The sequence below is a fragment of the Typopeltis vanoorti genome, chromosome 10 (assembly GCF_054136105.1).
Source record: "Typopeltis vanoorti isolate ZY-2024b chromosome 10, IOZ_Tvanoo_1.0, whole genome shotgun sequence".
In the NCBI taxonomy this organism is placed as follows: domain Eukaryota; kingdom Metazoa; phylum Arthropoda; class Arachnida; order Uropygi; family Thelyphonidae; genus Typopeltis; species Typopeltis vanoorti.
Genome location: NC_143558.1, coordinates 66,815,954 through 66,828,106, shown reverse-complemented (window position 1 = coordinate 66,828,106; position 12,153 = coordinate 66,815,954). Strand labels below are relative to the sequence as shown.

General features: G+C 36.0%; 1 protein-coding gene across 3 annotated transcripts in view; it reads left to right on the top strand.

Annotated features, from left to right (window-relative positions):
- LOC150102479 (uncharacterized) overlaps positions 1 to 12,153 on the top strand; it is a 547,971-nt gene that overhangs the window by 402,864 nt on the left and 132,954 nt on the right. For all 3 annotated transcript variants that reach the window (XM_090399126.1, XM_090399124.1, XM_090399125.1), the window contains one exon: positions 3,430 to 3,612. In XM_090399126.1, coding sequence (XP_090255252.1) covers positions 3,430 to 3,612 — 183 coding nt within the window. The remainder of the gene's footprint in view (positions 1 to 3,429; positions 3,613 to 12,153) is intronic.

The window sequence follows — 12,153 nt, the reverse complement described above, 5'->3', positions numbered from 1 at the left end:
CTCAAAGGTTTGGTTGCTGTTCTCAAACTCTTTCATTTTTTCTTCAATAATCTTTGTGTATTTTAGTCTACAGTTCACATCTGAGAGCTGCTCAACTTTTATTCGCTTTAAAACTTTCTTACATGTTATTCTTTTCAATATGATATTCAATTTTATCCTGCTCAAGACTAAATAGCGATCGCTTCCAATTTCAAATTCTCTGTACACTCTGGTGTCCTGCATCAGAGAGAAAACATCACTATCAACAATAACATAGTCAATGAGACTTTTCTTATTCCTTGCCTCTTCTCTCCATGTGAATTTGTGCACATTTTTATGTTGGAACATGGTGTTAGTAATAACCAGTCCATGTCCTGAGCAGAAATCCAACAGGTATTTGCCATTATTATTAGCTTTGCTCTTTTCTCCAAATGTTCCCAAAATATTTTTGTATGTCTGACAATCATTTCCTACTCTGCTATTCAGATCCATCTGCATAAGCACATATTTGTATTAAATTATTATTAATAAATCCTATTATATTTAACTTTCTTATTATTGCTTCTCTCCATCTTTCATGTAACGAAAAATTTCATCACCGATATCCTGTAATACCCATTCAAAAGTTTATAGACCTCTATCATATCACCCCCCCCCCTCTTTCTCCTGTTAACCGGAGTCTGCAATCCACATACTCGCTATTTGTCTTCATAATCTAAATTCCATAATCCAGATATAATCTTTGTAACTCTTTGCACCCTTTTCACAGCTTTTTATCTCCTTGGAACTCAAGAGACAAATCTGCACACAATAATCCAGGTGTGGTCTTATCAAGGCCTTATAAAGAGGCAAAATGACTTCCTTATCATTACATGTCAAGGTTTGCTTCAATATCGCAATTATCCTCAGAGTTTTCTTTGCAACGTTTGCTATGTGACCTTTGAACTTTAGATTCCTTGCCACCAATACACCAAGATTCCCTGCCTCTTCAGTTTCCTGTAACATAACCCCTCTAAATATAATATACTGCTGGAACTGTAATCATGCCAAAGTGCATAACTTTACACTTACTAACATTAAACTGACAGCCATTTTCATTTGCCCAAATTTTCAGCCTATTCAAACCATTTTGTAAGTGCTGAATATCAGTAGCATCCTTGATTGCCCTGCCTATGTTTGCATAATCGGACTGAATCCTGAGATACACTACTGGTCACCTTAAATCTGGCAGATTCACACCCACTGTATACCACTTTTTGATGTCTGTCAACCATTCCCTGATCCAGGTTGAGTTTATATTCCAACTTCATATTCTCCTGTTCATGCAACACCATTTCGTGTGGTATTCTATCAAATGCTTTAGAAAAATCCAACATTATCATAGTGTATTCATTCCCTTTATCCGACTCAGCCATAACGTTGTTATAAAATATGAGCAGATTGCTAAAACATGACCGTCTTTAGTAAACCCATGCAGTTCTTTGCAGAGTATAGCATGTTTGTCTGCCCATTTCTGTATGCAAGTTATTACCAACTTCTCTTCACTACCGCATTAGAGATACTGATATGTCAGTAGCTTGACACATCATTTTTTGCACCACCTTGTACAATGGAACTATCATACATTCCTTCTATTCCTATGGTATCATTCCTGAGCTGAAGTTATACAAACATGTGAAAGGCATTGCCAATTCAGATGAACAGTCCTTTAGCAAACAGGCTGATATTCCATCTGTCCCTATAGACAAATTCTTATCCAGGTTATGCAAAAGCTCTTCAACCTCATTTTCATGAACCTGTAACTCATCCAATGTAGCAGCAGCACTGTGCACCATGTTACATACATCTTGTTGATATATCTTAGCAAAGTAAGTACTCATTAGCTTCTGACACTCAAGTACCATCAATAAAGTTATTCTTCTTCCAAATCCAATCTTTCTTTTGCTTGTGGCATTAATGATAAAATTCTTTTGGATTGACTTGTTATCAGTTATTTTTGTAAAGTGAAAATCTTGCCCTTACAATCCTCTCTCAGCTTGTTCTCCTTCAAATTTCTCTGTAATTTTTATATTTGGTTTAATTTTCTTCTTTTCTATAGGTAGAAATTCGAGAACATTACTCCAATCATCCTGAATTCAGCCTTCTGTTTTGACTTATGCAATGCAATGACTGTCTCCATATTTGAGCATTTCTGGTTGAATATCATCTATACTCCAGTTGCCTTTCTGCATTGCAGACTTTTAATAGCTTTCCTACCACTGTTATATCACTGCTTGTTTCATTTTAATAGTCTTCTAAAATTATTATTCCAGATATCCAGAATCTTTAGTTTCAGTTTTCATATTGTCTTTGTCATCTCTAATTAATTTTACAGTACTTTACTCCAGCTTCTAGGACATTTTGTTATCTTTCTGATATTTATTTCTATATTCTTACTTACCAAAGTAAGAATATAGAAATAAATATTGACTTTTGTTAGCTAATTTTGTACATAGCTTAGTTCTCTTACATTTTTCTCTCTATTTTCTTTGGGCATCTTCTTGCTTACTTGCTAGGAACTTATGTGTTTTCTTTTCTAGTTCTGATGATTTTTCTCTCCTGGACAATTTCACCACATGCCTCTCTAGCTGAATAAATCCGTGTTTATTCAGCTATTCCACTGAGACTCCAAAGTTTTGTTGTTTTCCCCTCAAACTCATTAATTTTTTTCTTGAATAATGTTTGCATTAAGTCTACAGTTCACCCTTTGATCTTGAATTCTTTTTAAAACTTTCTTACCTATTTTTTTTAGATATTTTTCTTTTCTGTATGATATTCATTTTTATCCTGCATAAAACTAAGTGATGATTAATTCTGGTTTCAAATCTCATGTATAAAAACTCCAAATCTCTTGTATTCTGAACTAGTATGAAGATATCACTATCAGTATTAACATAGTAAGACTTCTTCTATTTTTTTCCCTCTGTCTTCTCTCTCTCCATGTAAATTTGTGCACATCTTTGTTAACACATAGTGTTAGTGATGAGTAATCCATGTGCTGAACAGAATGCCACCAGACACTTACCTTTATTATTAGACTTATCCTTTTCTCAAAACATTTACCATGCTGTTTTAAGATCAACAAGGAGCAACTCTTCCCTTTGACTGACATTATTGTTGTTTTAATTGTTGAGAAGATAAATTCTCTATGAAATGCAATCACCACCTTTCAGCCAGTAACTTCTGTGCCATGAATAATGTACTGATAAAAATAATTAGTGAATTGACAACCTTTAAATTACAGCTGATCTGCTTTTCAGTATTTGGCTCACTTTTTTTTTTTTTTTTACATAGAATTTTTTTTTTTTATTATGATAATCATGATATTCAATTTTGCAAATTATGTTAAATTGTATTTATAGAAAATAACTTAATGAACTTTATTATGTCATTAAAAAAATAATATTTCAGGATCCTCCATACTTCAGTGAGCCATACTCAGAACAGACTGCAGATGAGGACCAGATAAAACGTCTAACAGAATTTGGTGATGATTACTGTAGCTTCATAAATAATCATTCTGATGGTTCTTCAGTGAGCAGTGCAGAAAAGATTTCAAGATTGCAGTCTACTGTACTTTCCTCACATTTACAGGTAATTCGTACTTCTTTAGAAAATGCTTATTTAATCTCTGTATTTATTTGTGTTTGTATTTGTAAAATAACCAGTGACTATTGTTCTGTAAATAATACTTTCAGACACAAAAGTACAATAAAAGAAAAGAATTGCAACATTCATTTCAAGATTACATTTAATCATCTTATTTTGTACACTCACAAACTACAACAATCAAATAAGAACTACTATGGTTGAGCATCCCATGAATGATACAGCCCATTGCTGATTGTACTTATTGATGAAATGAATTGCAATGATAGCAGTCTGATGTTAGACACCTGTAACTTTGATGCTGGAATGGCATAAAATGATTTCATTTATTCACTTCAAATTTGGATGAATTAATGTTTTGTATTCTACTTAAACCTGCATTTTTACACTCCTCTACTCTCTCTCAAATTTTGATAAATTCCTTTATCTAATAAACATTATTTTATTGCATTTGCTGTTTCTACTCCTAAAACTTTTGGAAATAATTTTAACTAATATTGGTTGGTAACCACAATCATTGGATGACTAATGTAGGCTCTAGTCAGCATGCATAGATGAAAATGCAAAGAATGCAACAGTTCACCATTGTTATCTCATGCTTCTAATTGTAGGAGCAGTGGTGTGCGGTATGTTGATGTATGGCATGATTTTAATGATTGAAATGATTTGTATTTACAGGATAGTTTACTTTGAAATGGATTTGAAGTTAAGTGTTTGAAGAAATTGTTCCCTGAAATAGTGAATATAATCAAGAAAACCAGATGAGGTAGTTAGAAAAGGTAGTTACATAAGAGTTTGGACATGCACATTAAAGTGAGAGGTCTAAATTGTGATTTTATTAACAGTAATAACAAAGGAGGAGGAGTGATTAGTATTGTAAGGCTAATTTTGTCAGACAAGAAATAAGATGACTGCAGTGAAATAAGAATTTTGTTGAAAATTGTTTTGGTGCTTATTTGACCCAGTAAGATTTTAAGACTTAAATACTCATGACCCTAGTGTGTGGCTGTCATGCTTATTCACTAATGCTCAAATTATGAATGAACAATGACTTCTTAGCATCGGAATGCTTAGAAAACAAAAAATTATTGGCATTACTGAAATCTAGTTGATTGACATAGGATCACAAATGGTGGTGGTAATAATATGAGTAACAAAGGAAATGGATTTGAAGATGGTGGGCATGAGAAACAGGTCAACAGGACAAAATTAACCAGATACAGGTGCAGCTATAGACCTAGGTTTTCTGAAGATGACTGCACCATATAGAATGGGTAAACCTCATAGATATAAGGATGGCTGTCATTATGGGATGATTCCAACTATGGTGATATAAATTGGTGGGAGAAGAAAGCATTCAAAATGAAGTAAACAATTTATAAAATTTAAGCAGTTATTTATAGAATATTGAGGGTAACTAACTTAATGAGTGTGTGAGGGAAGGAACTTGCAGTGAACAAATATTAGATCTAGTAATAGCATCTGAGAATCTCTATAAATTAGGTTATTGTACCTCTTGTTAGTGAGAATGATCATGCAGTTTTGACTTCAGAGGTACAAATCATCTGAGAGCTTTCATTAAGAAGGCATATATGTAGAACTGTATGGCAGGAGATGGCAGCTCGAAGTTGTGTGTGCCTTGTTATAAGAAACTCATGGTAAAGAAATCAGCAGGAATGGTTAGTAATCAAAACATTGCTGAAAGAAGTGATATCTGACTTCATTCCCTGAATTAGGAGAATAAATCCCATAAGAGTTAAATGGATGAACTTTAAAAAAGTCTAAAACTGTGAAAATAGGTAGGAACATAGAAAACTTCAGTTGCATTTTCAGTAGAGAAGCTAAAGAACAATTAAAATATCAGCTATTTAGCTACACATTTTAGTGAAGATGGCAAACTAAATTTAGAAATAGGCACCAGAATTAGCAAAGCTGGTATGGTGGGAAACCAGTTGAACAAATATTATATGGAATAAGAAAGAAATAGCAAAATACTAAACTAGCAGTATGCAAAGCAGTTTTGAGTTATTAATCTGAGAGTTGGTTAGGTGTTGGAAAAGATTGCATGTAGGAGGTTATATAAACTCAAGGGATGGCATACAAAATAGGCTTATGACACGGTTAAGATTGTGGCTGACTGAATAAGTATCAGAAAATGATATGCAGAAGTGCTGAGTCTTAAGAGGAGGGCAAGCTGGTTCTGTACTTGAACCATTATTGTTTAATTCGCTTATATGGAATTTATGTTTAAATTTATATGGAATAAGAAAGAAATTAGTTAAAATACTAAACCAGTATTATACAAGACAATGTATAAACCAGTTTTAAGTTATGAATCTGAGAGTTTGTTAGAGATAAAGCCACTTGATCAAAGATTAGAGACCACAAATATGAGAGTTCTGAGAAAAATTAGGGGCCTGAACAGATGATATCAAAAGCAGAATCATATTGAAAATGAAGATATCAGGAAGGAAGGAACTTGACATTGTTAACATTCAAGAATGTGTGAGCAGGCCCAATCTAAAGTGGCATGGTCACTTAAACAGAATGGGAAACGTAAGGTCAGCAAAACAGGTGTTTGATGCTAACATGACAGGAAAAAGACCCATAGGAAGACCAAGGTCTGGGTAGATTAATTCATTCAGAAATGCCTTAGAAAAACGAAATGTTAGATATTGGCAGTATTGAAGTGCTGACAAGTAATAGGCTTTGGAGGAAAATTGTTGATTTAAAAGATTAACAATGTGAACTTAATCATGTAGTACTATCATTATCCTGTACACTCCCTTCAGGATATATATATATATATATATATATATATATATATATATATATATATATATATAATTATATATATCAGGAAATTTATAAAGTTCCTTAAAAGGAAAATGTTCTGGATCCAGTGCCAGTTTGATTCTTTTTGCAGTCTGATTTTGTATTTATCAATGGCAATTAATATCCTACTGATGGCCATGGTGATAAATATAAAAATATACTGGAGATATTTATTTATTGATTTCTTTAATAAATTGTATATTTTTCTACAAGAGTTAGCTGTCCAAGCATTTAATAATATGTCTAGTACAAGTATTCCTTTAAAACATCTGAAAATCAGACTGTGAAAAGAAGATTTGTGAACAGAAGGAAAATCCAAGAGAATGTTTATGCTTTGCGAAAAGTAAAGGGAGAATGACCATGAAAAATAACTTTAGAGAATACAGATGGTAGGAATGTAACAAGTCTGCCTGGAATGTATGCCTTATTTTAATGGAAAAACTGGATGAAAGTACAGAAATGGCTAAATTAGAGATATAAAGCTATTGCAAGAGTGATTCATACACAGAAGTGAAATTGGTTGGAATATAATCATGGATATATAATACAAGGAATTGTAAGAGTTGAATGGGGGGGGGGGGGGAAATCAGCTAACACCTTTTGAGTCACATAAAGGGAGTAGGCGAGGCCGTTTAGCCCTGTCTAACTTTTGGAGACTGAGTGGGCAGTTCAATCTCCACTGGCAGCCAATCAGAGATAGCTGGCCCAAGGTTATCACTAATTAAGCAGCACACATTGAAGAGAGATGGCTCAACAATTGCTGCCATCTCGTGGTCCCTAACACAATAGATTTAATGTCTGAAATAATATGGGTTCTACGGTCGATTTTCTTGAGTTTACGGGACGAAAAACCAGAGTTTCCAGGAGGAAAAACCCCCTTGCCTTTGCCAGAGATCAACTAACTCGGGAACCGGTCGAAAAAAAAGGCTTAGAAAAATTTCCTCTAGTTGACTAGATTCGAAACAAAGTCTTCCTTTGTGCGGCCAAGTGCCGTGGTGTGCAGACACCATATGGGGGAATGTGGGAATATTATGATATTTCTGGAATTTTCCAAAGCATTTGAAAGATTGCATGTAGGAGGATATTATATAAACTCAAAGGGATGGATATACAAAATAGGCTTATGCTTATGACATGGTTAAGAAAGTGGCTAAGTATCAGAAAATGATATGCAGAAGTGCTGAATCTAAGAGAAGAGAAGCAGTGTGTGCGCACTACCTCAGGGGTCTATACTAGAACCATTATTGCTTAATTCACTACTTGTATATGGAAAATATATGACTTCATTATAATACAATTTAATGAACTAACTACAGCACATAGAGAAATAATTAAACTGCAGGTTTAATTGTTTCAATATTTCATCTCTGTCACAGAGATATCTTCAGGAATACAATGTTAAAATTGTAATACCATGCAAAAACACACAAGAAAAAATAAGGGGAAGAAATGATATTAAACTGTCTGAAGACTAAAGTACTATGGAGGGTGCCCTTTGTGGGTGCTGTTGGCTAGCCTTAGATGTTGGGCAGGGTTTTAAGAATTAAAGTTTCCCAATTATGGGAAGTTGAACACAACCATGTTTATTAAGAATAGGCTGATTTTTAAATCTTCTACTGATTCTAAAATGAGTCAAGTTTGTATTTACTGTGATGGTGCATGATAGTTTTCTCCCTTGATTCTGTTCAAAGTAAGGCATAATCTGCTAGGCTTCACTGACCATATTTGTGGTATGTTTTTTTTTTTTTTTTTTTTTTTGTATTCATCTAGGCAGATGTTAGCAGTTTATTGTGAACACCTGGAATAGAGAGGGGAGGAAGTGGATCCTTAGGAGAGTATAGAAGGGAAGCCAGCTTCAAATGAGGTTTGAAAGCAGTACAGAGATTATATTTTTTTTAAGTTTTGCCCCCCCCCCCCCCGAAGTACCTTGGATATAGGGAATAGTAATGGCATTACTGTAGTCTTTATCCTGGGAAGGATGTGGGGTGGTGGAAGGGACTGATAATTTGTAGATCTTTTTGGCATTGTAACCATTGCACAGGAAGGTTTGGCGAATAAAGGCGAGTTCTGCCATAAGGGAAGCTTGGGGTGGAACAGGGGTGGTATGGAGGCTCTGTCAAGGGTTTTGATGACACCATACTGTTGAGAGAGGCGGGGGTGATGGGAAACTATGTATATTTATGTATATATCTACCTGTGAGGGTGGATTGTCTGTAAACTGCAAAAGACAGATGTGTGATCAGAGTATCTAAAAAGGGCAAACTGTTATTTACTTCTTCAATAGTGAATTGGATTCTGGGGTGTTTACTGTTGAGGTGGAGGAAAAAGAGTAATTTGTCTGAGCTATGTTGCCAAATGGAGAACATATCATCAGTATGTCTTAACCAAACAGAAGGTTTGAGTCTACCAGTATCAAAAACATGCTAAAAAAGAAAGAAAACATTGTGGATGGAATATAAAGAAAAGGATGGACAGCACATACTCGTGAGAAGTACAGAGCGCAAACAAGAAAGGCGACTGATATGGTTAAGAAATGCCAAATCAGATTATAAAAGTAAGAAGGCCAAAATAAATCCAAGAGAGCTTTTTTGTTATCTAGCAAGTAAGAGGAAGAATAATTTTAATCAATGCCATGGTAGGAAGGCAACAGAAGCAAAAGAAATAGTTGAGTTGCTAACTGATCACTTTGCAAAGGTTTATCATCCAGGTGGAGATTTTTCAGTTGCTGATATGATAGAGACTAATGTCAGAATTGAGGTGATGAACAGGAGGTGCTCAGCATATTGAAAAATATCAGTGTGAATATAACAGTGGAACTGGATGGCTGTCAATTCATATGCTTTGCAAATGTGCCTGCTCTGGTGAAGTTGTTCAATCTAAGTCCCAGTTCTGGCAAGGTTCTAAGGGAATGAAAAGAGGGTAAGATAGTTCCATTACATAATGGTTATTATGCATAATTATGGGGACATACTGCTGTGTTCAAGAACTTACTTCAATTAAATTACAATTTTTGTCGAGAATTACACCCAGGTAATTTGTTTCTGTCTGCCAGGGAATTTTAGTATTGAATAGTACCACATCTCCTGTGGGAGGCATTGGCCTTTTTGAGAAAGAAAAGAACGGCTGAGTTTTTCTGGGGGGTTGACTTCCAATCTCCATTTGGAGAACCAACCCTCCAGCTTTAGAAGGTTTTCTTGAAGGCTTTCTGGTAATGAAATGGGGTCTGAGAGATCTGGTTAGTATTGCTGTATCGTTCATTCACATACAGGGCCAAAATGGAAGACACCGGATTGTGCGGGATGTCTGACATGTATACAGAAAACAGCAATGGAGCCAGTAGAGATCCTTGTGGCATTCCAGCAAAGATATGACGCTGGGACAATGTAGAACCGTTGATTTTGACTTGTATTGATCATATTCTGAAGATATGAATGGATTAAATGAACCATTTTTAGTGAGGTACCGGCTGAGATAAGTTTGTGCAGGAGGCCAAAATGACAGATTTTGTCAAATGCTTTGGATAGGTCTAGGAAAACAGCTCCTGTGCACTGGCGGCAGTTGTATCTGGTGGTAATGTAGTCAACAATTCTGTGGATTTGCTGGGTAGTACTATGGTGTTGCCGAAAACCAAACTGTTTTTTAGAGAGGATGTTTAGGTCATTTACTGAGGTTTGGAATCGTGAGAGGATGACCTACTCCGCAACCTTACCCAGATTGGAGATGAGACTGATTGGACGATAATTTTGTGGTAGGTGTGGGTCTTTGCCTGGCTTATGTATAGGAATTACATGAGCCAGTTTCCAGGTGAAAGGAAAATAGTGAAATCTTAAAATTGCATTTATTATACTGGTCAGGTGCACTACAGCTTTTCGAGGCAGCAGCTTGATCACCCTGTTTGAGATGTCTGGACCAGGAGCTTTATTGTTCTTAAGTTTTTTAATAATATCATATAATTCAACAAGTGATGCGGGTGCAATATGGTCAGCACTGGTATCTGGGAGATTTAATGCATGCCTGACCTGTCTGTGAATTTTGTATAAGTGATTGAAATCTAAGTGTTATAAGAAGGTTTGCACTGCTCCTCTAGATTCTTTAGTATGGCTTCTGTGTGGACTAGGCCCTGGTTTGAGATTATGGGGGAGAGGGATCTATTTTTATTTTTGATGTTTCTCAAAAATAAAAGATAGAGTGATCAATAGGCGAGATAGAGGCTAACTTTTTATCCCAAACTTGGTTTCTATGAGTTTCAAGTGCATCTCTTACTGCTTCATTCAATCTATTAAGCACTGTTTTGTCCTGAGGAGTGCGAGTGTTACGAAATCTCTTCCTAGCTCTGTTCTTCTCTCTGATCAGGTCCATAATATCCTCAAGCAAACGACCAGGCTTGGGAACAGGTTTGTGGAAGGTTGCAACCGTTATAGCGGACTTAATCTGTTGGGTGAGGCTAGTCACTGCAGATTCCACATCTTCTGGTGTGCATATGTGAGGGACAGGTCCAATTTGATCCCTAAGTGCTTTAGACAATCTCTCCCACGATATGCCTGAATGAAAGGGAGGAAACAGGCATTCTTGTTCTCCCAATTGCAGTAGAATTTGTTTATGATCCGACGACAGCTCGTTTAGTGATTTAAGGCTGTACTGTAGTTTAATGTCTTGCAGGATAGCTATATCCAGGATGTCAGCAGTGCCAGACGTACTGAGATGAGCTGGTTTGGTAGGTCCAGCCACAATAGCATAGTTTGATCCTGTGTAGCTGGAAAGGATGTGACCATTTTTATTGATAGATTTACTGTTCCAAGCAGGATGTTTTGTGTTGAAGTCTCCAGCGATGATGACCAGTCCTTTTACTCCAAGGATGGCATCCAGATCTGAGGTCAATAATGTCTTTAATGGAGGGTTGAAAGGAGAAAAAATTTTAAGGTTTCCAATTGAGTTTGTGAGGACATTAATTCCTGTGATTTCGAGGTTGGTGGTTGTAGGGCTGGTTATTGAATGATGGTTGATATAGAGGCTGGTTGATATAGTTTTTGATAAGGGTGGCTGTACCTCCACTCTATACCCAAGTCTGTCGTTTCTGTAAATCTGATACCCTCTGATTTTTAGGGTGTCAGCAGGCCTCAGGTGAGTTTCATTGATTAGAAATATATCTGGGTTGTATCTATTATTGAATTCCTGGATTTCTAACAGCTTATTTTTGATACCGTTGGCATTCCCAGCGATAATCCTAAGCGAATATGGGGCAATTCTTTTCCTATGCATCAGAGAGTGTAGATAATATGGATTGGGTTTGCTGTAAGAATCTTTTTGTAACACTTAGTGATGGATTTGAGTTGCTGAAATCCTGCAGCATGTTTGCAAGAGAAGAGGTGATAATAGCTGATAGATTTGAATGTAGATTAGTCAGGTGCTGGGTTCGTACTATCTGTTTGGAGCGGGCCACATCAGCATATGTTCTCACTTGATGTTGAAGATTCATTTTCTTAAGGGGCTCAGTTAATGATGGGCGAGCACCTGTTGTCATGTTCTCACTCTTGGAGGACTAAGCAGCCTGAGCTTCAGGAACTCTCGCACTAGATGACGAGGTAGATTGATTATTTGGATCATTCCATCTGTTTTTGGGGTGATGTATACACCCTCTATAATTAGCAGGGTGAGGATCCCACAATTAGCACGCTTCACCAGGGTGGATTT